Source organism: Astatotilapia calliptera, chromosome 15, assembly GCF_964374335.1.
Source record: "Astatotilapia calliptera chromosome 15, fAstCal68.1, whole genome shotgun sequence".
In the NCBI taxonomy this organism is placed as follows: domain Eukaryota; kingdom Metazoa; phylum Chordata; class Actinopteri; order Cichliformes; family Cichlidae; genus Astatotilapia; species Astatotilapia calliptera.
The window spans coordinates 25,372,927-25,399,230 of NC_137436.1; the positions used below are offsets into that span (position 1 = coordinate 25,372,927).

Consider the following 26,304-nt stretch of genomic DNA (forward strand, 5'->3'; position numbering starts at 1 on the left):
ATGATGATGGTAAATGGTAAATGGCCTGTATTTGTATAGCGCTTTTCTAGTCCCTAAGGACCCCAAAGCGCTTTACACAACCTGTCATCCACCCATTCACACACACATTCACACACTGGAGGATGATGATGATTATGATGTGTGTTACACTAGTGTGGTAAGCAGCAGGTCTGTTATTTTCTTTAAACTCATAGCACTCATAATTCTTATTCTCATGTATATATGTCTGGCACTGATCACCACCTGCACTCATGTATATATCTTTCTACATAGCACTCATAGCACTCATAATTCTTATTCTCATGTATATATCTCATGTATATCTCATGCACATATCTTTCTTTCTACATAGCACTTTAATTCTTATTGTCTGCACTGAAGCACCGCAGCAATTTCCTAATGTTGTAAACCTCAACATCTGGCAATAAACCCATTCTGATTCTGATTCTAATTCTAAAGTCACAGATGGAAGCCACACAGAAGAATTAATGTCATTTTTATACTTTTCTTCCTTTTCTGGGGAGTTTTCTTTTTCCTTTGCATCCTTTGTCTTGAAGCTCTGGTGGCATCTGTGGCGACGGCTTAATTAATTAGCATTCTTGGGCTCTCGGGCTGTCTGTTGTCTTTATCTCTATTTGTCGTCTTCCTCCTACAGTGCCCGCCTGTCTCAGCTGTCACTTAAATAATCAATTGGATCCACTTTTCTGCTTAGTCTTTAGTATCACATGCGTCAGGCGACTCGGGATGGATAACCACATCGAGGAGCTGCAGTGACTCTAATGAATTGGCAAAGACAGGATGGGAAATATATGGTTTCATCGCCTTTATGGCCTTCATGTAACATGATGAGTTAATATAAGCAGAAAAGACAGAGAAGATATTCCTCTTTCCCTTCGTTGACTCTTTTTTTTAGTGCTCAAAAGCATTATTTAGTGTCTTACTGTCAGTTAATTGTTCCCCACGTAAATGCAAGCTGCAGCATTTTCATGTAAAGCTACCAGCTCCTCACAGTTGTAACGTCTTTGGCATTTTCAGTTGAGCTACTGTCTGACTGGCCTACAAATCTGCTGAGAAGCAACATCCTGACACTGTGGTGTGTCTGCATAGCAGCTCAACTTTGGCTGTCACTGCTGGAGAAAATATAAAATTAATTGAGCCAATATTTAGACCGATCTCCGGTGCTGCCAAGTACATTTAAAGAGCGGAAATTTGGCAGACAAAAGCCAGTTTTCGCCAAAACTTTCTGGACTATAATCCAAGTTATGACTGAGCTCACATAGAGAGAGACTGTCTGCCAGTTTATTTCCAAAATCCACTGATGTGTCTAACTTTAGCGACCTCAGAAGCACATAATGTAGGCAAAAGAGAAACAAAACTAACCAAGGTTGTGTTAAGGGTGCTAGCAGTGGTGTAGCGGTAGTAAAATCGTTTTTTTATTCTTGGAAAGTGGTGTTAAAGTTTCATAAAGGAACCTTAGCAGATCTGTTGGAACGAAAAGAGCAATCAGGACAATTTTTTTTATTGAAGAGGCAATAAATAACACACAAGTTCATATTCAGGGAGAGCAAACTCTTACTGCAGAGCCCCCCTTTTCTATCTAAGGGGTTTTCTTGGTAGTCCATAGTGTGCTACCAGTGCAGAACTATGCATATTTGCAGTTAAGCCCAGCTATTTTCACTCTACTCCTTTTAACTCTGGCCTAAATCAGAACCAGATTGAATCATTAATCCGATAACGGAGATAAATGAGGTTGAGAGGCCTCCTAAAACTGCAGATATTTCATCTGCTTTCAGCATAGGTTTAGAGATCTGTTTAGAGTTAGAGACCACTGGTGGCTGGTTTTCCGCCTAAACAGCCTGATGATGGACATTCTCTCTGTGCGGTGAGGTGGGCTCTGTCCGTCCACCGGTGCATGTGTGACATCTGAAGAATGGTCAGATTAAACAGGATGAGGCGAATAAACTGACGGACAGTTAGCTGCAGATCAAAGCTGTCCTCTGTCCTCACAGCACACCGGCCTCATTAGAGGAATGTTCAGAGCAGCTGATCAAAGTCACTTTAGAAAAGTAAACGTGGAAGCCTCTGAGGGGTCACTTTACTACTCACAAGCTCCAAGTCTGAGGGGTTACTTTACTACTCACAAGCTCCAAGTCACAAACACGAGGTCATACAAAACAGGCTTTTAACATTCTGCCCATCCATTTACAAACGGGGAAAGATTACTGCTTGAATCTTAATTTTAGAATTTCTAAGATGATTATTTCTCATAGAAAGCATTCACCATTTCAGATTTTTGTCCTGAGCACACCAAAAACTGCATTTCCTCTGATGCTTTTATAAACTCATGCTAAATCTTCACAACAGCTGTAAACATGTTTACAGCCTGATACTAAAACTGTTTGGCATTTATTGCTACATAACAGCTGTGTGGGGGATTCATTTATTAATAACTCATCCATTTGGTTACAGTGAAGGTTTAAAGGTAGGGGTATAGTGGCCAAGTTCCAGTTTAATGAACAAGTCATTAAACTGGAGCTTTTGACTGTGTGTTTGCTGCTGCTGACATTTGGAGCATTTTAATAATTTTTTTTCCAAAAAGGCCTCCTGTGTGGTGCAGACCACCCAAGAAGGTGGTAATAAAACTGTTTTATCAGTGTATCAGTATCCATGTAGTGTGTTGTACCTGTACAGTTTAAAGGTGTAGTTTGCCAATTGAGCTTGCTAGGTAAATATTTAGCGCTCCATGCCCGGTTCGTAGAGAGTTAGTAGTGACTGAAATTTCCCTGGTCTGGTGTTGTTATGGTGGTTCTCTGTGTCATTCAGCTGTTTCTCTAATGGTGCTCCTGTTCTGCGAACACCAGCATTTTAACCTGCAGCCAGCGATTGTGTTGGTCCTGTTCTTCAGTTTTGGTGTTGGTGGTGTCGTGGCACACGAAGCGGCTCGGTACCTGCTGCAGGTTCTGCGTGATGTCACCCGCTCTCCCCTGATCTCGTCAAAAACAAATTTAACCTGACCAGCCGGCTGTGAAGTAAAGTTTACCTGCTGATGGAAAGACTGAAGTGCTGAAGCTTTGGCAGTGGTGCTGTTACAGAACTTTCTTGACCTTGTTGGCCTATGTTTGTTAAGTTTGGGCTGTTAACATTAAAACCAGTGGTTTATGAACCACTTCATTTGTATGTTAAACTGAAAGTGAGCTCCAATAAAATGTGTCACTGCTAGGGCTGCCACGATTAGTCGACTAGTCACAATTATGTTGACTATCAAAGTCGGCGACGACTGATTTAATAGTCGATGCGTCATTTGAAGCTTTGTAAGATCACAAAAGACGCAGGAATAAGTTGTTATGATTCAGTGTCATGGATATTTTTTTTGTACTGTGTTTTTTGTCTTCCACACCAGGGGTCCGTTCTTCGTACCTCGCTAAGTAAGTTAGCTGGATTTGATTGTTGACGATTTCGCATGATCTTGGATCGTTCGGTTCTCCGAAGCTCATCCGGGACTTGCTGTCATAGCAACAGATCCGTAAGCGTAAACCTGCTTGGGAGCAGGCTTACTTTATGCATTTCCCAGAAGAACCCACCCGAGGGATTAATAAAGTTCTATCTTATCTTATCTTATCTTATCTTATCTTATCTTATCTTATGTAAACAGGATTAGATCGCGGCCACTCAGGTATGTCCGCTTCATCTATATGAAAGCAACAGCGATATTTTTCCACTGTTTTTCCATAAATAAATATTATCAATGTAACTAAAGCTAATGCAGTATTTGATTCTGTTATTGATTTCATACAGATACATACAGGCCATTTCCTAAAAAAAGGGAAATGTACTATTAATCATTCTATTCCATGTATTTGATTATTTCAGATGTAATTCATATTTTAGAGTAGTAATAGTAAATTACTTCGTGTAATCAAGATGAGAGACCACGGCTATAAAAACGAAGGTGGATTTGGGAAGTCTGTCGCAGCCATGTCCTGTCCGTATACGCGAGCCACCCATTGCGGAAGGTGCAAGATTGATAAGGAGAGTCCTCAGAATTCAGCGTATATTGCGGGATAGACAGGATCCTTTAGCTCAGCGCGACAGTGTGCTCATAGAGAGATCGATTTTCCCGTGAGGGTATTATTTACTTAACCAACTTGCTGACGAGGGGGTGCAGGACCACCACCTGTCTTTTTTTGCTCTGCCCTTTTCTTGGTTGCTGTTATAAACAAACAAACAGATTATTTCAGGGTCTCTTTCCAAGAGACTAAAAGCAATATAAGTGATAAATCTTACCATTCTGTAGAATATTCTTATATTTCACCTTTACTTGTTCCCATGTTCTAGTGGGTCCTGTTGTGGCTCTAATGTGAAAGAGGATTTAATGTAATATAATATAATATGATATAATGTAATATAATATAATAGATTTACCCTACCGCCTACTGGTGTTGGCCAGAGGGGCCGATGGCGCGATATGGCAGCCTGGCTTCTGTCAGTCTTCCCCAGGGCAGCTGTGGCTACAACCGTAGCTGCCTCCACCAGTGTGTGAATGTGAGAGTGAATGAATAGTGGCATTGTAAAGCGCTTTGGGTGCCTTGAAAAGCGCTATATAAATCCAATCCATTATTATTATTATTAAATTACTTACGAGTTTAATTTGTCAGCAACTTTCTGCCAGCCCTCTCTCCTTGCTTTTGCAGCCTTTGCAGTGTTCCCTTGCATTTTAATTAAACTCTGAAACTCCTGAAATCCCTCAATCAAGAGTTCTTGCTCTGCTGCCGAAAAATACTGAGCGCGCTCCTTCGACATTTTCGCCGACCAATCAAAGGGTTGCCGATCAATGTTTCTACTATCGATGCGTAGCCCCTGTTAAGCCACCCAGTGATCTCACATTACTTCATCCAGCTATACTAATCGTCAACAACAGGTGTGTTCGGAGAACCGGAATAGCGAGCTCAAAGTTGGCGCGATGATTTGATCTTGGATGTGTCATTTGATCTTGGATGTAGTAAGCGAGGTACGAAGAACGGACCCCAGAGGGTGCCATAGTTTGTGTCCTGTGTTATTGCTGCTATGTGAGTTACAGGTGGAGGCTGACCATTGGTGGAGGACTGGGAGAGGCCGGCTATAAATGAGGACCCTTTTCAACTGACACGCCCTTGCCTACTTCCTGTTCCCAATGAACTGTGCATGTGGCTGCGTGTGAATTTGTATTCTGGGAGCTTTTGCCGTGTTGTAAATAGTTTGTTGTATATAGATGTAAATAGTTGTCGATACTTGTTTTTACTCGGTGGCTGTAGGGGTGAGAAGCCATTTTTCTTTGGGAACCTTTTCTCCTGTTTTTGGTTAGGGAGGCAGGTAAGACACCTGTAATTTTCTTTTGGGGTTTTCTGTGAAGGTAAGCCAGCTGCATTTCATTTCTAGAGTTTTTTGTTTGGTGTTTTGGCCATGCTCACCCTGACGCCTGCTACCTTTTGGAACTTAATAAACTGACTGGCTGTTGTGAAATCCGTGGTAGCTGTTTTTTGTTGGTTTCTTCCTTGAGAGCAGGGAGTGTGGGGGCATTTCTCCTTATTTTTATTTTCCTTATGTTGCACGCCGGTTTTCCCTGGGCTGGGGTGTAACGTAATTGGGGGCTCGTCCTTTCCTTTTTTTTCGTCTTGTTTGGGTTGGCTTGGGGCGTGGGCTCGTTCGTTCTTTATTTGTTGTAGTCGTCGTTGCCGGTGTCATTTGTTGACTCTGTTTTTCTGGTTGGCAGTTTTTTCTTGTGTGGGGGGCAGGGTGTTTGTAGTGGGTGTGTTAGTATGGAGTTTAAATTAGAGGAGTTCACCATGAGTCCAACTAAGGGGAAGTTGGAAAGGTGTAAAAAGGGTGATTTGGTGCTCATTGCAAATAGGGTTGCAAAGGGGAGGAAAATTTCCGGTAAATTTCCGAAAAGTTTCCGGTAAATTTCCATGGTAAGTTAAGCTTGGGAATTTTGGAAATATTCCATATTGGAAACTGTCCATGGAAATAATGGGAATTATGGAAATTAATGGGAATTTAGGAGAACTAACTGGGAATATATTATTTCCAAGCATAAATATAAACAGAAATCATAAGAAAACCTCCATGCAAAATGTTTTCAACAGATATTTAAACAGATTTATTTGTAAGTACAGTAGAATAGAACACGTTTCAATAACTTGTTTCATGGATGAATAAAAACAGAAATGTTGAGTTCAATATTACCATCCCCTAACCCCGCTCATTCAAAAATGCCCCCTGTCCAAAAATCTCCACAAAGTCCCATTCAAAAGGTTAAATGAAAAATGCCACTTATCCTCCAAAACGTCCCATTAAACATTCAAATCTTCCTTCAAGCAATCCTCTTTTCTCATTTTTGCTCAGTCAATAGACTCTTCCTGGACCTCATCATCATCCAACAACATGTCCACTTCCTCAGCATCCAACTCTGAGTCTTCCTCTTCAGTGTCACTTTCCAGCTTTGTTGAGGATGGCTCTGTGTCAGGCTCAAAGAGCCGTAGGTTTGCCCGAATGCCGACCAGCTTTTCCACTCTCACATTTGTGAGCCTGTTGCGAACCTTTGTGTGGGTGTTCCCAAACAGTGACCAGTTGCGCTCGGAGGCGGCTGATGATGGTGGGATTTGGAGGAGGATGGAGGCTACAGGTGCAAGGGCCTCAGATTCACATAGTCCCTTCCACCAGGTGGCTGCAGATATGTGCTGGCATGACTGCCATATTCCATCCCCTTTCCAAAGGCCTTGCTTTGTTCGATACTTTGCCAAACTGCCTAGAACTTTGCCTTTATCGAGACCCAGGTGGTCAGACATGGCTGTAATGACCGCATAGGCACCGTTGATCTCTTCCCCGGAAAGTATGCCCTTGTCATATTTGGGGTCCAGCATGTATGCTGCTGCATGCACTGGCTTCATGCAGAACTCCCTCCGCTGTTCCAATGACTTGACCACAGCCGTTTCCTCTGCTTTCAGTAGTAGGGAAGTGGGCAGAATTGTCTGGATTTCTTCTTTGAGTTCTGCAAAAAGGCACTGGACATCTGACAAGATGGCACCATCCCCCTCTATCTTCGCTATTGCTGCTGCAATAGGTTTGAGGATTTTCTGACTGCTAGATACTCTTTCCCAGAACACATCATCCAAGATGACCTTCTTGATGTCACTGTCGATGCCTACAGACTGGGATATGGCCATCTCTTGCAGAGACTCCTTTCCCTCCAGAAGGCTGTCAAACATGATAACAACACCACCCCATCGCGTTATGCTGGGAAGCTTCAGTGTAGTACTCTTGTTCTTTTCCTTTTGCTTTGACAGAAATGTAGCGGAAGTTACTTGTTTGCCTTTAACATATTTCAGAACTTGCTTCACTCTCTTATTCAGAGTGTCCATTGTTTTTAGTGCCATTATGTCTTTTAGGAGAAGGTTTAGTGTATGGGCTGCACAGCCAATAGTAGTTATATGAGGGTAGGTCTCCTCCACATGTGCCCAGGCAACCTTCATGTTGGCTGCATTGTCAGTGACCAGTGCAAAAACCTTATCTGGTCCAAGGTCATTGATGATCACTTTTAGCTCATCTGCAATGTATTGGCCTGTGTGTCTGTTTTCCTTTGTGTCTACACTCTTGTAGAACACAGGCTGAGGAGTGGTGATTATGTAGTTAATAATTCCTTGTCCCCTGATATTGGACCATCCATCAGAGATGACTGAAATACAGTCAGCTTGGTCAATGGTCTGTTTCACCTTTGCTTGAACTCGACTGAACTCTTCATCCAGTAGATGAGTAGACAATGCATGTCTGGTTGGGGGAATGTATGCTGGTCGGAGAACATTCAAAAATCTCTTCCAGTACACATTGGATGTCAGCATCAGGGGTGAGCCAGTTGCATAGATTGCACGAGCGAAACACTCATCTGCGTTTTTCTGGCTAGTGTCATCCATAAAATCAAAGAATCCTCTGATGCCAGAGGGACCAGGAGCTGATGAGTGGGTATCTGACTCTGATACAGCTGAAACAGATTCATTTTCCCCTTGAGTGGAACTCCTGGCTGCTGCATGTGTTGGGCCTTGAGGAATTTTTTTGCACTTTGCAATGTGCTGCTGCATTTTTGTGGCATTCTTCACGTACGTCTTATCACAATACTTACACATATATACAGATTTCCCTTGTACATTAGCTGGTGTAAAATGTCTCCACACATCAGATAGCGCACGTGGCATTTTTCTGTAAAATAAAACAAGAGCTTGTAAAAATGCTAATGCAATGCAAGAGATCGTAATAATACAATTGCAATATGATAATAAACAGATATAAATAGTAAGGCTAGCTAAACAACTGGAATGATCTTCAAAACAAAACAACCAAATGAGGAAGCTAGCATCTTCTTTATGTTATACTAGCTATGGCTTATTTAGCATCTAACAGATGCTAGCATTTTATTTAGCATCTAACAGATGCTAGCATTTTATTTAGCATCTTATCAGATGCTAGCATTTTATTTAGCATCTTATCAGATGCTAGCATTTTATTTAGCATCTTATCAGATTGCTATCTACCAGATTAATACATTTTATGTGATATTCACAATTTAAACATTTAATGAATATATTTTCCCATAATATCATCAAAACTTACCTCACTTGTTAAGTCCACAGGCTCAAATGTGTGCCTTTAATACTCTTTGTCCTTCAGGCTCAAAAGTGTGGTCCATGTGTACATGTGATGGAGGCATGCACAGTGCCAGTAGGTGGTCTCAATAGCCATGCAGCAAGCTTGTGCTCTGTACATGTGATTAAGGAATGGCATGGATATTCAAGTGTATTTGAATTGCATTTGTTTGTTTTTGTCAATATTATGCTAAAATATACTTTCCTCAACTATATTTAAGTTCCCTAAGAAGAGCCAACCTTCAATTTTGAAAATTCCCACTTTATTCCCATAAATTCCCGTTAATTCCCGTTTATTCCCATAAATTCCCGTTAATTCCCGTTAATTCCCATGGAAAGATTCCATCTTTGAAAATTCCGGGAATTTTGCAACCCTAATTGCAAACTTTTTTGATGTACCTGTGCCATTGAACGTGAAGAAGAAAGAGCTGAAAGAGCTCCTGTGTGTTAAACTGCATGAAAGGGGGTTGTTTGGTGAGCCAGCTCCTGCAGAGGGAGTTGAGGCGGGAGCTGTTGCTGGCATTCCTGCCCCACTGAAAGATCTCCCTCCTCAAACTGGCCCTTCTGCGGTTAACACTGCGCATAAAGGAGGTTGAGTTACAGAAGCAGCAGTTGGAGGTGGGAGCCGCTGTATCTGCCAGTCCTCCTACACCTCGGTCAGCCCCGCAGTCACCATCCCCGCAGTCAGAGGACGGCTTTGATGTAAGTAGGCACATCAAATTAGTCCCAGCTTTTAGAGAGACTGAGATAGATTCGTATTTCATAGTGTTTGAGCACATTGCAGGTGCACTACACTGGCCAAAGACTGTATGGTCTCTTCTACTCCAGTGCAAATTGGTGGGGAAAGCTCAGGAGGTGTGCACAGCTCTTTCATTGGAGGACAGTTTGGATTATGAAATGGTAAAGGCTGCTGTCCTACGTGCATACGAGCTTGACCCAGAAGCTTACAGGCAAAACTTTAGAGGTCTTAGAAAAACTGCTACCCAGACTTATGTAGAGTTTGCCAGGGAAAAGAAAACTCTGTTTGATAAATGGTGTAACGCTACCATGGTAAAAACCTTGGATGATTTGCGTGAGCTTGTGGTGTTGGAGGAGTTCAAAAGTCAACTCCCAGAGAAAGTAGTAACCTACTTAAATGAACAGAAAGTTACAACTCTTGCCGCTGCTGCTGTACAGGCCGATGAGTTTGCATTGACACACAAAAGTGTGTTTTCATCTCCTGTTTACAGCACACCAAACTCAGTCAGTCCAAAAATCTGGTCTCCAAAGAACACCCGCAGTATCACATCCGCAACCACTGAAAATAGAGAGTGCTACTATTGCCATGAGCAAGGACACCTCATTGCTGCCTGTCCCGTTCTTAAGAGGAAAGGAGCAGTCCAGGAAGGCTAAATCTCCTTCCCCAATCAGCTTTCTGCAAACCAAACCGTATGCTCTAGAAGGGGTGGCCGTACTTAAAACTGAGAAGGACAGGATAGATGACGAGTTCAAACCGTTCGTGTAAAAAGGTTTTGCTTCTCTGCAGGAGGGGGAGATACAGGAGAGGTGGAGGAAGATCTCAGCCTGGGTGTTTATTGTCTTATGTAGTCTGGAAGATGAGTGGATGGTGGGGTGGGTGCAGTTTTCTCTGTGGTGGGGTTGGGTGGACTGTCCCGGGCTCTGTGGGGCCTGGGCCCCCTTTCCCTGGCGGGTCGCGGAGTATGGGGGTGCCTACTGGGGTCAGCGGGGGAGCTGGCCCCAGGGAGGGTTCACTTGCCCCTCCCTTCCTTCCCTCCCCATCTCCAGCTGCCTCCCTCTTCCCGCTCCGCCACAACCACCCACACATGCAGGACCTTGGAGTAGGGGTATGTCACCAGGGTGCAGAGGAGGCTACCCCCCCCCCCCCCCCCCTCTGTCCCCTTCTGGCTGCCTCTGCCTCAATTTTATCCCACAACTTAGACATTCACATTACTCACACTCTCATTACACATACATATAGGATCTTGGGGGTGGGCACGGTACACGGAATCCAAAGTACCATCAGGGTGTACACCCCACCCCTGGCGTCGTTGCCCACCTCTCAAGGTTAAATACACGTAGACATTGAGGGCTAGCAGGAGGGACCATGCGCTTACCTGCTGCTCTCTGGCAGGTAGCTCCATGCCCTCCTGGGTTTTAAATGCACCTTAGAACACACATGCATCAACACTACAATGAGCGGGTGGAGGGAGGTTTGGAGTCTTCTCTCACCCCCATTCTCTGCGACCTGCTGGAGCGGGGGGGCTAGGAGGAGGAGTTGGCCGTCCGACTGCGGTCTGGAGTGTGGGGCCTCCCTGCTGCTGCGGAGTCGGGGCGGTCTGCCTCCCCCCACCGCAGGGAAAAGGGTAACACCACCTGGGTCTGGGTGCAGTTTCCCCCTCCAGGGGCAAGGGTACCTAGACCCGGTTTGTAGAGTACGCTTGAGGAGTGTGATCGTGTGTACAGCGTCTCTTTATGTCTGTCTCCACGTTGGTTGAGTGTGGAGTAAGTGCATATGAGAGCATGAGGGTGGGAATGGATGTTTGTATATGTGTGTGCCTGTATTTCTGTGTCTATATGTCAGGTTGGGTGTCAGGCGCCACCTCTCTGGGGACATCTTAGGCCCTCCAAGGTTTGGAGACCTATCTCCCCCTACCACCACTTCCCCTGCCAGTGGCGGACTCCCTCAGACATCGGTGCGTTGGTGGTTCTTTGTGTCCGGGGATGGGCGTCCAGGTACACACCTGCTCACTCCTTGGCGGCCGCTTATCGGGGCCTGGAGCCTGGGGCTCGCTCGGGCCACTTCGGAGGTGGGGTGCCCCCGGCCTCTCGGCCTGGGGCTCGGTCACTCAGGCATGGCTGGCTGCCGGCGGAGCTCACGGGCGCATCACTGCAACTCCCCCTGGCTTCTGCTCCGCGGCTGCTGAGTGAGCCCTCATCTGGGACTCTCCTCAGCTCTTTCTGGGACAGTTGCGCGGCTGCCCCTCTGTTGGTCTTCCTTGGTCTCTTGTGTTCTGGGGGCCTCTGGATGTCTGGAGTTTTGATCTCCTCCATACCTGCTTCATGCCCTGGAGGACGGGGCTGTGGCCCCCCCACACCCTCTAGCAGATCATTACATGAAGGAACCTTTAAAAAACAAAAAAAAACAAAAAAAAAACCCAAGCGCGTCCATGTTCACAGGTGTACACACGGGTGATCACACCCACAAACTACACCCTTTTTGGCTCCTACCTCAAAGCACACTGTGTTCTGTTGATCTTATGTGCTGCACAATAATGTTTGATATTTAGTATTTACTGTCATATTCCCATATATCATTGTGATGTTGTTTATTCTATTACTCTTGTTCTCTTCTGGTTGTTTTCTTTTTTCTTTCTCAGCAGGTGATCCAGGTGATTGATATATGCATTTTTTTTTCTGCTCATTCTGTTGGTTTTTGTTTTTTGCCCTTCTCCCCCATCCCTCTTCTCAGCTGTTTCTCTTTCCCTCTTTCTTTCTCCCCTTCTTTCCCCCAGTCAAGTCTGTCCCGTATTCAGTAAGTGAAAATAAAATAAACAATAAAAGGTGAATCAAATGGACCATTACGGCAAGGCTGGGATGGTCAGTTTGGTAAAGTAAATCCGTTGGGCATCTTTCTTTGCCTTTAGACAACAATTCTGATGGCAAAAGAGCCAAACGGGACAGGCCCAAAAAAAAAAAAGGTTTTGCTTCTTTGGTGGGAGGAGAGAAGAAAGTTGCTGTTAACATTCTGCGTGACACTGGGGCAAAACAGTTACTCATTTGTGAGGGTGTTTCACCTTTTTCAGCCCAATCGTATTGTGGCGCCGATGTATTAGCGTGGGGAGTTGAAATGGGGGTTATGCGTGTGCCATTGCACGCACGCGTCGTTTGAAGCTTTGTAAGATCCCAAAAGACGCAGGAATAAGTAGTAGGATTTAAGAGTGTAATAAGATAAGATAAAATAAGATAAGATAAGATAACCTTTATTAGTCCCACACGTGGGAAATTTGTTTCCCACGGACTGAAACAGAAGATGGCAGCAATGCATGTACAAGGATGCCAGCTTCCGTTAAACCGTGAAGAAGCAGCTGTGTCCCAGAATTCATAGCGCGGCCCAGCTCAGTTTTCAACAATGGTGGCAGCTAGTTAGTTTTAATATTACTTTTATTATTCTTTCTGGGTCACAAAATAAACGTTTAACATATTTTCAGCCGAGAATGTAGCTGTGTAAACCTCAAATATCTGCTCAGTTTATCAAGACACCACATATTTTCAAAAGCGCTCCGACGTTTTCAGAGACGTCTGTTACCCACTAGCTCGATAGCTAGCCGGGGGCAAGGCTCACTAGCGCCGTGAGAACACCGGACTCCCCGCAAATCATTTTCAAACCCACCGCCGTCTTTCGCTACTCAGGTTAAATATATATGAGTCACTTAGATAACTTACAAATGTTATTGTTTGGCTTTTTTAGTATTTTATTTGTTCCTGAGTAAATCGGCTTGGCTGAGATTAAAGTTATAGTTTTTACACAGCTGAATAAACATCAAGCAGACAGCTGATTATCAGAAGTGTGAGATGCTGGAGAATATACTCCGGTGTCCTGTTATATTTTAGATAGCAAGGAGTTTATTAAACTTCACCGAAACAATCTGCAAATTTCATTAAAATTTAATAAACTATCATCTTGTCTTTATTTTTAGTTAGCAAATACCTTAAATACTTAAAGCTATAAGCTAATGATAGTTATATAAGAGCAGATGCATGCTGGTGCAATAAGCTGTACGTTTTACATCCAATGGATGATCTGATTAGTCGACTAATCGCAAAAATAATCAGTGACTAGTCGACTATCAAAATAATCGTTTGTGGCAACCCTAGTCACTGCACAGGAGAGCTGTGAACAAGTAACTGCAGCAAAGGCAGTTTAGTTAAATGTGTAATAAACAGACTTTACAACAGTCCTTTAACCTGAGCTGATGCATCATGTGTCTGAACATTAATATTCTGGATTATTTCTGACCTTCAGAGGCTTCAGAGACAGGGAGGCAAACAGAAGGAGGAAAAAGAGTAAAGCTTATTTGTCAGTTCTGGCATTTCTACTCTATCAAGTCTTTCCAACTGGGTAAACACTGTAAATACTGTGGTTTGGTCTATGGGGGAACGCCGCTGTCAGATCTGCCACCTCCACTTGACAAATCACCCAACCCAGTGGAACTTTCTAAGTTTCTGATCATGAGAAACTCACAGGTGTGTGTGTGTGTGTGTGTGTGTGTGTGTGTGTGTGTGTGTGTGTGTGTGTGTGTGTGTGTGTGTGTGTGTGTGTGTGTGTGTGTCAGAGAAACCTGTGTTCTTCCACCTCCCCGGGCAGCCGAGATGTCAAGATATGAGCCAAGAGAACGCCGACTAGGATGAGATTGTATCGACTTTCTGTCAGTTGAATCAGTGGACCACCCTGAACCAGATGGTTAGCAGGGAAGGAAAATAAAACACGGGTAGGAGAGGCTCCTGAACGGACAAAGAGAGGAAAAAGGAAGCCGTCAGTTTCGGGGACTTGTTTCCTCCTCTGTTTGTGCGGAAAGCAGAGAGTGGTCGTGTTCACGTCAGTGCAGAACCAACAGGAATAGTCTGTGTTCCTCACCTTAGGTCCAGGTAAACAGAGTCAACAAAACATTAAGATAATAATAATTAAGATTATTGTGGTTTTATTTATGTGGAAATAATATTTCTGAAAGCATAACAGATGCTTTTTGACACATGTAGACATTCAGAGATCAAAAAGTCTGCCACTGCTGAACTCTGTCGAATAGTTCTCAGTGAATAGTCACTGCTCAAAATGCCCATTACCAACTTTACAGTACTTCATGTTTAAATACTTTGGTCATTTTTACAGTATAAACAGCTAATAAATGCAGTGAGTCAGCCTGAAAGAGCAGCGCAACAATGTAAAACTGATTATGCTTTAAGAAAGGAAGCAATTCTTCACATCCAAACACGTCTGGAGTATTTTCTAATTATTGCAGTTTTAGTTTGTTTTGACTTTTTGTTATTAATTCAGTTTAGTCTCATTTAGTTTCCAGAGTGAGTTTTGATTGTTTTGCTTAAGTTTTTATTAGTGTTAGTGTTAGTTTAATGCCAGAAGGAAATCAGCATAAAAACACAGAATCTTCTGAAAGAATCTCCAAAGGCTCAATAAACAGGCCCATCTAAGCTTCATCTGCAAACTGTGATAACCAGTTCTCGCCAAGTTAATGAATACTGAAGCTAGGGCTTAGTTGTAGTTTTAGTTTAGTTTTCAGAGTCAACAAAATCATTTCACATAGTTTTGTTTTCCAGTGTCAAGCTTTTATTTTTTATTTTAGTGATCTAGAATAACCTTACAATCCCAAATTTCAAATCAGAGTTCCCTTAAAAGGAAAAAGAAACCAGATTTTAAGATACAATAGTAGATTTTAAAATTTGACATAGATATAAACACTCCACCAACACTATATGCAGTAACAAGAAGAGACTGACAGCGATGTGGTTATCATTAAACTCAACAGGAAGTTAAACTGATCTCAACTCCGAGCAATTAAAATCGTTGGAGCTAATGTGTGACATGCCAAGCTACCTGTAACTCCCAGTGGAGCAGGAGCCCAGAGAGAGAACTCATCCCACTGGAGGGTGTGAAGTGATTATCATCAGTTACTCTAGTTTCTCAGTGAAAGCTCGTGTTCTTCCAGGCTTTACTGTTCTGGAATAAAAAAGTGATTAAAAGCCGACAGCACGTTCAGATCGAGACAAACTGAGTCACAATGATGTAAAATACCCAGTTTAGTTCCAAATCTAAAGCTCTTATGTCTTCTGTGATTTCTAACATATGAAATAAATTAGGGCTGAACGATTATGGAAAATAATCTAATTGCGATTTTTTGCCCCAATATTGCGATTGCGATGCGATATGCGATTATTTTTTAAGGTATTTGTCTTCTGTATTATTAAACAAAGACAAGCAATACATCATATAGTATGGCCAATACTATATTACATTAATTTTAAACTGTTCTTTCCTGGAAGACAGACCTCTGTTATGATGACATGAGGTGATGCATGAATTGATGACTGACATTTTTATTTAACTTCTTCAATCACAACAGTATATTTGAACATACACAATAGTTTATTTTTAGCTTACAAACATCTGAGCATAAAGTGCTGACAAGGAACCCTGGTGTAAACATTAAAATGAAAGTCAGTACAATGTGCAGATTGCAGAAATATACATTAAAAAAATCAGTGGCTTTACCACACTCAGTTTTTCAACATCTGTGAACTACTAGACAGTCATTCAATTAAAAAATAATATTAAATAAATAAAACTAATAAATAAAAAATACACACATCTTACTGATCTCTGCAGTCAGTAACATTACACATAAAGTGCAAACATAATAGCAATTGTATAAACACACACACAAACACGCCTTTAAAATTTAAAGGCGTGAAATTGGACGGTCTAGCCTTCTGAATCAGAAGGCTAGTTCTGATTAGCGTCACCGCTGTCTCGGTGGAGTTTAATAAACTCGGCCGTCTGCTTCTTGCTATCTAAAATATAACCAGACACTGGCGTAAATTCTCGACTGTCTCATACTTCTGTTTAATAAGTTTTCTGTTTGACGTTTAGTCAGCTGTGTGAAAACCAAGGAGGAACCCACCCGGGGGATTAATAAAGTTTTATTTTATCTAATCTAATAACTTTAATCTCAACCAAACCGATTTACTCACGAACAAACAAAACACTGAAAAAAGCCCAACAATAACATTTTTAGGTTGTCTAAGTGACTTATATATTACGTTTAACCCGAGCAGCGAAACTCCGCGGTGATCTGAAAATGATGTGCCGGGAGTTGTGCCGTTCTCGGCCGCATCAGTAACCCTCGAGCTCCCGGCTAGCTGTCGAGCTGGTGGGTAGCAGACGCCTCTGAAAACGTCGAAGCACTTTTGCAAATATGGGATATCTTGATAAACCGAGCAGATATTTGATGTTTACACAACTACTTTCTCGCCTGAAAATATGTTAAAAGTTTATTTTGTGACCCAGAAAGATTAGTATGAGTAATTTTAAAACTTAGTAGCGGCCGCCATTGCTGGAAACTGGAGTTTGGCTGGGCCGCGCTATGAATTCTGGGATATGGTAGTAATTTGGACAGCCTTCGGCGCGTCGCTGTGACGTAATCGGTCTACAAATGCGGCCTCAGGAGGATGCAGCCCATGAATTGTATAATATAATCGCAGTATAATCGCAGCCTTTGCGGTTAGAAAATTGCACTTGATCATGTCGCGATATTATCGCAAATGCGATATATCGTTCAGCCCTAAAATAAATATAATGAGTGATGGCGGGTGGGTTGAAGCTCTGTGTACGGTGCTGCTGTGCAGGCTGACTGACTGACAGAGTTGTTGTGAGTGTGGGCTGAGAAGCTGAAGCTTCTCACTCTCACTGTGGGCTTTCCCCTGCACTCGGGTGACAGATGAGCCCGTCCTTGATCTGTAAATTACTGCCCTTCATGCTGGCGGCCGAGCACAGCTTCATTATGTGCCTCTCCCTCTGCCGCTCTGCCTCTGATTCCCACTTCTCCTCCTTTAAAAAAAAAAGAAAAAAAAAGACTTCTCTGTTTGGCTTTCTGGACCAATTTCTGTGAACCACCTTCCCTCTGCTTTTCCATGTGGTTTCCTGTGTGTCTGCACCTGCATAGTTATAAAAAAGAGCATATAAAAAACTGAGTAAACTCTGGAGTCTACATCAGAATTGCAAACAGACGTGCAGCGATGAGTCACTGAAGGCTCAAATCTAATTAGCACCATTTATCTGCTTTAAAGGAGTTTCGTCAATTAGCACTTTGATGTGAGATTTTTTGAAAGCAATGGTAAGAAGCTCCTCTGAAGGACTGAAGTCCAGAAATCAGCCGGTTCACATTTAAAAGGGCCTGAACTTTGGTGTGTGTGATCCTCGATGCTTTATTGTCGGTCTCGGTTGGGTTCGGGTCTGATCATATAGAGAGAGTTGAGTTTTGTTGTCCTGATGTTTGGTGTAAACGCCAGGACCAAAGGTGCGAGTCGTCGTTAACTCTGTGTAATCTATTCAGTTTGCTGCCGGTGGGCTTCAGTCACGTTTTCCACATGTCTTAAGGAAAATTCAAGGAAACTGATGAATCTGACCTAAGTTTAGATCCACAGCAAATAAGCTGAATACATCACATGGTTTCACATATGCCTGCTTGAATTTGGCTTAAAATGCTTAAAAATGCTTTTAACCTCCTAGGATCTGGCGTCCACATATGTGGACATCACATTTTGGGTTATTTAGACCAAAATACTCCATTTTGCTCTACAAGGGCCTGATATCCACTTACTGCTACTGTTCTATCAAAATTTTAAACGAATATCCTCATATGTGGCTCTTATTTTTCTTAAAAACAAAAATAAGGTAAAAAAAAATAATGGTAATTCTTTGTTTTTACATTCATCGGGCCCCAATATCCCCAAATATCAAAGAGAAATTAAAAATGCATGCTGTGAAAGAGTTCGTGTCTTAGGAGGTTAAAGAAGGTTTAAAAGCATTTTTCTTTCGGATGTGTGTGTGTGTGTGTGTGTGTGTGTGTGTGTGGAGGGGGGGGGGGGGGGGGGGGGTGATACTTCTTCCAAGCCAAATCTTGGTGTATTTTTTCTCTTGAAGATGCAGCTGTGAACATATTTGTGTTTGTATTGTCTAATTTTTGCTTTAAGATTTAAAAATCAGGCCTGTGGTAGCGTCTTGTCTCTGTGGTCAGAGATGTTCAGCTCAAAGTTTTTAGTTGATATTCAGACCAGGAAACACATTTGACATCATTGTCATGACTCCTGGACTCCTTTTGTGATTATGTACTGTTAATCTCGCTCTCTCTGCCTCCATTCTTGTTTTCTTCTACTGGAGAAACTCTGATTAACACCTCGGCATGACCATCCCTCCATCACCATCAACGGTGTGCGTTGCTGCGGTCCAGTTGTGGTGTTACGAGCTCCGAGTCTAATCAAATGGACGATTAAATACCTTTCAGAATGCTGTGCTTTAATCTCAGGGCAGCTGATGCTATCTGGGTCGTGGTGCTTCAGACTGCCTCGCTGCATACAGATCTAAAAGGGTTGCCAAGTGCAGGTCCTCCACCTCCACCCATCCACCTCAGTGCAAATTGCCCCGCATATTTCCAAATCCCCGAAGTGGTAATTAACAGGTTCACCCAGCCTGTTAGCCAATGACCCGCTGCGACCCCGCTTGGATGAATGATGGAGGAAATGGGTGAATGAATGGAGATTTCGACCCGCTGATGACAGGGTTAGAAATCACCAAAGCTGTTACAACTTTTCCTGAGGGACACAGTAATGTATGTCCCAGTCTAATGGACTCTGGCTCATAACGTAGATATTTTAGTCTGGATCGATGTGATGGACTGCTAGCACAGTTAAAGAATATATTTTTTATGGAACTGTAAAAACATAGACTTGTTTGTGTTTTGATAATTTAATCAGGTACTCTAAGTGTTTTCTTTAAAGGCCCACAAGTTTTTAATGCCTTTATAACTCAGTTGCACTTCACCGTCATGAACACCTGAAATATATCAAGAGGTAACTGCAGAGTCAGAAGCACAAACTCCTTTCCCCTCCTTTCTCCAGGTAAGTCTCCTTACCTGCTGCTTTTAAACATGTCAGGAGCTGTAGTACAGTTAAGTCCATATTCAAATCGAATAATGACACAACACCACTAGGGCTGCCACGATTTGTCGACTAGTCACGATTACGTCGACTATCAAAATCGTCGACGACTGATTTAATAGTCGACGCGTCGTTTGAAGCTTTGTAAGATCCCAAAAGACGCAGGAATAAGTAGCAGGATTTAAGAGTGTAATAACGGACTGAAACAGAAGATGGCAGCACTGCATGTACAAGGATGCCAGCTGCCGTTAAACCCCGAAGAAGAAGAAGAAGAAGAAGAAGCAGCTGTGTCCCAGAATTCATAGCGCGGCCCAGCTCAGTTTCCAACAATGGCGGCAGCTAGTTAGTTTTAATATTACTCTTATTATTCTTTCTGGGTCACAAAATAAACGTTTAACATATTTTCAGCCGAGAATGTAGCTGTGTAAACCTCAAATATCGGCTCAGTTTATCAGGACACCACATATTTTCAAAAGCGCTCCGACGTTTTCGGAGACGTCTGTTACCCACTAGCTCGATAGCTAGCCGGGGGCAAGGCTCACTAGCGCGGTGAGAACACCGGACTCCCGGCAAATTGTTTTCAAACCCACCGCCGTCTTTCGCTACTCAGGTTAAATATATATGAGTCACTTAGATAAATTAAAAAAGTTGTTGTTTGGCTTTTTTTTTTTTTGTATTTTATTTGTTCCTGAGTAAATCGGTTTGTCTGAGATTAAAGTTATAGTTTTTACACAGCTGAATAAATGTCAAGCAGACAGCTGATTATCAGAAGTGTGAGATGCTGGAGAATATACTCCGGTGTCCTGTTATATTTTAGATAGCAAGGAGTTTATTAAACTTCACCGAAACAATCTGCAAATTTCATTAAAATTTAATAAACTATCATCTTGTCTTTATTTTTAGTTAGCACCTTAAAAGCTTAAAGCTGTAAGCTAATGATAGTTATATAAGAGCAGATGCTGCTGGTGCAATAAGCTGTAGTTTTACGTCCAGTGGATGATGATCTGATTAGTCGACTAATCGCATAAATAATCGGTGACTAGTCGACTATCAAAATAATCGTTTGTGGCAGCCCTAAACACCACACAACACCTCTGATCACATGCTATAAATGTATTATTTCCTGTGGAGTTACTGAATAACATTAAAATGAAACTAAAATCTGGGTGCTGAGCTCCTGCTGCACAGAGTAAACATGAACTGATTCTAATTGTGGTCTTTTAAGAGGACACGTCTCTGTAACATCTCAACTTCCTGCACTCCTCCAGAAAATTGGCTCAAACTCCATTTTGCCAGCTTTCAAAGTTAGCACTTGCCTGGACCTCGGCCTCAGACTCAGGTCGCTGTGAAAATGTTTAGGTTCATTGTGACCTCATGGTTTGGCCTGGATTAAAAATCTGTACCTGGCGTGGAGGGATAGGGCAGTTTATCAGGATCAGCTTGTCTCATCACTGTCAGCCTGCAGAGGAGGAGGAGCGCTAACGACCCGACACTCAGCCCATCATGTTGTCTCCAGCTTTGCGTTTACAGCAGGAAACATGCAGTTATCCTCTGCTGTCTCCTGGTTTCTCCTGTATGCCAGCTCTGTGGTTCTGTGAATAACCACGTTTACAGTGAGTTTATAATGATTGCTGCTGCTGCCTTCCTGCCTATACCAGGATCTGGCAACTTCTAAAGCTGCTTTTGAGCCTATAATAGACACAGCCTGTTAAGTATAAATGATCCTCTCATATCCCTCCTGGGTGTAAATAATGCAAATCTGCTGCCATATGTGCAGTTTAGTTCAGCTGAATGCAGCATTCAGCCCTCAGACCTGTAGCACCATTAAATGAAAATTAAAACGTTAACCAATCAACACAATCAGTTCATCACTGTAAAGAGAACTGCAGGAAGAGGAGGTCCGCTTTTCAGGGAGGGACCTGAAGCTTGTGTGGCCAGAAACACAAACTTTATTATTTTTCATGCAGCAGAAGTTTTTTTTTTTTATTATTATTATTGTTATTGTAGTTCTGTCAAAGTTGCTGAATGAACACAAAAAGAGAAACTCTGCAAATAAGTTTGTTTCTGCTTGGTCCACTGGATTTCTCGTTCCCTTCAGCTGCTGTCTGTTCTTTTGCTGGTCGCACAATTTTAACTGGAGGTTTATTTGGTTTTGTTTACTCATTAAAATCATCTGGTGGATTGTAAAAGAGAAGTATTACCCGAGGGAGATTTTAATCTCTCAGACCCACAGAGAGGATCAGAAGCACCCACTGATGGAGGGGTCTCAGCTCATTAGAAAGTCTCTTTAACATCTCCTTTCCTTTGTTTGGAGACGACCTGAGGAAGAGTGCAGTAGATGAGATGCTGCTCGTCTCTGCGTGCGGACGCTCTTAACCACTTTTTCTTCAGAAAGCTTGTTTTCTCTCTGGTCGGACTGTAGTTCTGTAGTCACAGCAGAGTTCACGCTGACTTTTTTTTGCAGCACATTAAAGGAGGAGTTAGATGTGCTGTTGAGTGGGGGAAATGGAAGAGTGATTATTTAAAGTCTGTGGTGTTTGTACCTCGTGTTTTTGGGGCAGATACTCCTAGATGAGGGAGAGAAAATGGTTTGGATTGATTGGTTTGGTGTGCATTGTACTTTGGATTGGAGGAGGAGGACTGGTTCAGACTGCCTTTAAGCAGTCTGCTGAAAAGTCACAGATGTATTTGAATGTTACAGAAGCTTACAGTACAGTACCTCACACTTCTAATATCTGATCACTAAGAAGTGAAGCCAGCGTGGAAGCACCAAAAGCTGCAGTTCCTCTAATGTCCACTAGTGGCTGGCAGTCAGTCCTCATAACCGCCTAGGTTAAAATGTCTTTATAGGAGAAATTAACACATTTACAGCCTGAAAATATACTCCCATCAGCTCGGGTGAAAGATGGGACAAAATGAAGGTTTTCTTTGTGAGCTTTCTCCTGCAAGATTCACACAAATGCCATAAATCACAGGCTGAATTAACTGAAGACTTACAAGTTAATTATGACACAAAGCCAAACAAGCTCAGATTTCACTCAATGATCCTCATTTCGCTTTCATTTTAAATAAGAAGCAAAGTTCTGTAGTCACACTGAAATCCCATAAATATTCACCCCAACAGCCAATGGGATGAGGAGGAGGCGATCAGGTGATGGCTACAATCACAAACATGTTTTCAGGACTTAACACGAAGTTTCATGATTTTACTCGCTTTCCTCCAAGCTTCCTCTCTCTGTTTTTCTGTATTGTAAAACAAAATTTAACAGCAACGACAAAACCTGCCCTCCATTTCTTACTGTTGGTGGCATCGTGAAAATCCAGTCTGTGGAAGTATCTTAGCAAACACGGCGTGAAGCTGATTTTATTCCCAAAGTTTTTTATTTGTAGTCCCACAGAAGCAGATTCACATATGTTCACCTTTCCTGCCACCAATTTGTGTCTTTGCAGAGACTTTAATGTAAACATGGTGGACAGTTGTTCAATAACTCTGTGACCTCTAACTGAAACTAACATGGCAGCAGCCGCAAAGCTAATGCTGAGGCTCCTTTAACCAGTGGGTGGATGCAGAAAGCTGGATGCAGCTTCAGATTCTGAAAAATGAAGCTTTTCAGTGCTTTAAACTGGTATTATTTTTAATGACCAGCAGGGGGCGATTCTTGTCGTTGCAGAAAGGCCCTAGGTGCTTTTTGTCATGGTCCTGGGTCAAGCGACCCAGTATTTGAGTTCCATGTATCTTCTGTATTCATTTGCACCTAGCTTAGTTCACCTAGTTAATTTCTAGACTGCAGTTTAGTTTTGTTCCTTAGTTGTTTATGTCATCTTCCCCTGTACTAAGTCTCCCCGGTTCATGTGTCATGTCTAATCTCCATGTTTCCTGTTTTACTTTGAAAGTCTGTATTCACTGTCAGTGTATTCAGTTTCACTCCTCCTGTCCTGTCGTTAGGTTCATGTGTGTCAGCTGTGCTCCCATGTGTGGCCACTTCCCCTGATCATCCCTCATGTGTATTTAGACTCTGTGTTTCATACAGTCTGTGTCGCGTCGTCTGTGTTCTCACCTCCATGTTTTCCCGGTCAGTCTTTACAGCGAACATCATAGTCTCTGAGTTTCCTTAGTTTGTCACAGTAGTAGTTTTCCCAGTTTAGTTATAGCCTAGCCACGCTATCCTTGCTTTGTTTGTACACCTTGTCTCCAGCCATAATAAAGGCTCGCTTTCTGTTAAGTTCACTCCCGTCTACTCACTTGTGTACGCACCTGGGTCCATTACACACATTTCCGCACGATCTGCCTCCGCAGATCTTGACACTTTTGCTCTGTGACCTCAGCAAGCGCTTTCCTGATGAGTTTCTTGGCTCACTGAATGAAGCCTGAAGTTGATTTTGTTGTTTTGTAAAATACAGCCTGTGACTAAAGAAACATTAAACTCCCTGAAAAATGAGTTTTATTGGAGTAAATGTAGAAACTTTGGGAGGTTGTTGATTTTCTTAATCAGATTTGATAGGAGGAGGCCCAGCAGGTCCTCTGAAAGTATTTCTGTCTCCTGCAGCGGAGCTCGAGCCCCCGTTATGTTTCTATATGCTCCTCGCAGATGCTCCATCACCGCTCCCTCTGGATCCTCGTTCCAGTTATCGATTTCTGCCGTTCATTGAATCTCGCTTCATGGCTTCATAAATTTCATGGGCATGTGAGTGTTTGACAGGTTGGAGATTAAAATGGAATATCTCGCCAACCTCACGGGCATAAAGCTGCTCGACCTCCTTGACGTTGCTTTGTTGTTGTCAAATGAAAGTCGTGGTATATTCTCCTTTACAGAGGTTTAAATCTGGTGGACGCACAGGTCTGCAGACAATAAACCATTCAGGTTGCACATATTTCAAAGGTAAAAGTTGGGTTTTATTGTTTTCCTCTTATCAACAGTCCAAAGCCCACAAATGAGATTGTGACTTTCCTGAAGGAGGACCCAGAGACCACGAATTCCTTGTCGGTTTGTTCGAATTGATTGGTTTTGTATCACCTGCAGTATTTCTTTTAGGCTGATGGATTTCACTGATATTGATGAGTCATAATATAAGAGCCATTAAATTATTGACTTTGTTTTTTTGGTGACCTTGTTAGAACTGAAATGTTTCCCCAGGTCCTCAATAAGTTGACTGATTGAACTCGCGAACAGTTTAGCAGCCCCTCTGTGTGTCCTCTGGCCGGTTTGTCATGTTAGATTTCTATCAATTAAACCGCAAGTCGGTTAGCTGAACCAGTGATGGGTAGTAATGAAAATAACTGGACTTCATCAACAGTGATTAGGTCTGGTTGTTTTTAGGCCTGTGCTAATTACAAGAGAGTAAATGGTAAATGGCCTGTATTTGTATAGCGCTTTTCTAGTCCCTAAGGACCCCAAAGCGCTTTACACTACATTCAGTCATTCACCCATTCACACACACATTCACACACTGGCGATGGCAAGCTACATTGTAGCCACAGCTGCCCTGGGGCGCACTGACAGAGGCGAGGCTGCCGGACACTGGCGCCACCGGGCCCTCTGACCACCACCAGTGGTCAGAGGAGGTCTAGTCCCTAAGGACCCCCACAACCACTCATCCACTCATTCACACTTTGTAGCCACAGCCACCCTGGGGCGCACTGACAGAGGTGAACAAAGATAGGTCATATCTTTGTTACATAAACTCAGTGAAGGTAATAACAGAACTACAGTCAGCGGCTTCATGTGAAGCCCGAAGTGTGATTGACATTTTGCATATTAAAACATTCAAACATTCAAAGTCCTTTAGTTGAGCGTTAAAAAGAAAACAAAAAAATTTATAGCACAAAAACTATGTAGTGATCATTTTTGAATCGTACATAGTTATATTTCACATTAATACTCAAATAAAACAGAATACTTTTTGTAAATTCTTTGTCACAAAAATGAAGTAAATGCTATTTTCACTTTTATGCTTGACTTAGCAAATATCACAAGCTGTGCCACAAAAACAAAAAGTTGACGGTCTAACCCGAATAGAATAGAACAGATTTCTACTACTCTAATTTTAACTGATTAATTCACAGGCACCGTTATATATGTGTCCAAACTTTTTATCATAACATTTTTATGCAAACTGGAGAAAATGACCTGAGTGTAAGTCTGAGGGTAAATGCAACGACGTATGTAGCCTTAAGACTGAACTGAAAATCTGAAATCAGACGCTGAATGTGTCCGATATCAAACAGCAGTTAATCAAGCAGCATGTAAGCCTGAGCTCTGCTCTCATCCACAGCTGCTGTATTTCACTCAGGCGATGGATCTGCTGGCCGAGCTGATGCACTAATAGTCTTTAATGCTCTGACTCTCCTGGTGTTGTTAGTATGCTCCAAACACAGACGTTTGCATTCAGTGATTAGCTACCAGTGCTGGTCCACTCTCACTAATCAAACGCCGCATTTAGATTAAACAATAACAGAACGTTCTCACTCGAGGGGTGTAACACAACAAAGGGCCGGCTCATCTGCAGGTAATGAGCAGGACTTTTTATGTTTGAATAGCTCCATGTATTTCTGTCAGGTTTTCCACTTTGCTGCTCAGGAGACAGACAGCAGTTGTGCGAGCTGCTTTCCCCCCCACGATTGAATATTAATTTCACAGCTGAATGTCTAATTTTTTTTTTTAACTGATTATATAATCAAATTATGAAACACTGGTTGACAGCCCTCCTGAGATCAGTGCAGAGCTTTGGTTGTTTTTCTGGTATAAAGCGAGAGGTTCTTTTAAAAATTAATCATGATATTCTCTCTGCACTTATCCCTCTGTGTGAACCGCTTTCATTCCCTCGTCTCAGCTTCACCACTTGGTCGGTTTGTTGGTTTTAAACGGATGGTAGACCAAAGCCTGTCGGCGGCACAATGACGTGAAAG

The 26,304-nt window shown here is 42.6% G+C and overlaps 2 protein-coding genes across 3 annotated transcripts in view; one reads left to right on the forward strand and one right to left on the reverse strand.

Annotated features, from left to right (window-relative positions):
• The window catches only part of mei4 (meiosis-specific, MEI4 homolog (S. cerevisiae)), a 76,409-nt gene that overhangs the window by 46,180 nt on the left and 3,925 nt on the right, over positions 1–26,304 (forward strand). The window lies entirely within an intron of this gene.
• On the reverse strand, positions 5,908–9,047 carry LOC145420504 (uncharacterized). Its single transcript, XM_080289823.1, has 2 exons — positions 8,641–9,047; positions 5,908–8,229 (listed from the first exon to the last, which is right to left on the reverse strand). Exon 2 carries the CDS (start codon positions 8,223–8,225, stop codon positions 6,378–6,380), a length of 1,848 nt encoding a protein of 615 aa, XP_080145949.1. The 5' UTR covers positions 8,226–8,229; positions 8,641–9,047; the 3' UTR covers positions 5,908–6,377.

What these genes read in the sequence shown, in the direction of transcription:
- LOC145420504 (XM_080289823.1), bottom strand. Translation starts at nt 8,225, where the DNA reads ATGCCACGTGCGCTATCTGATGTGTGGAGACATTTTACACCAGCTAAT.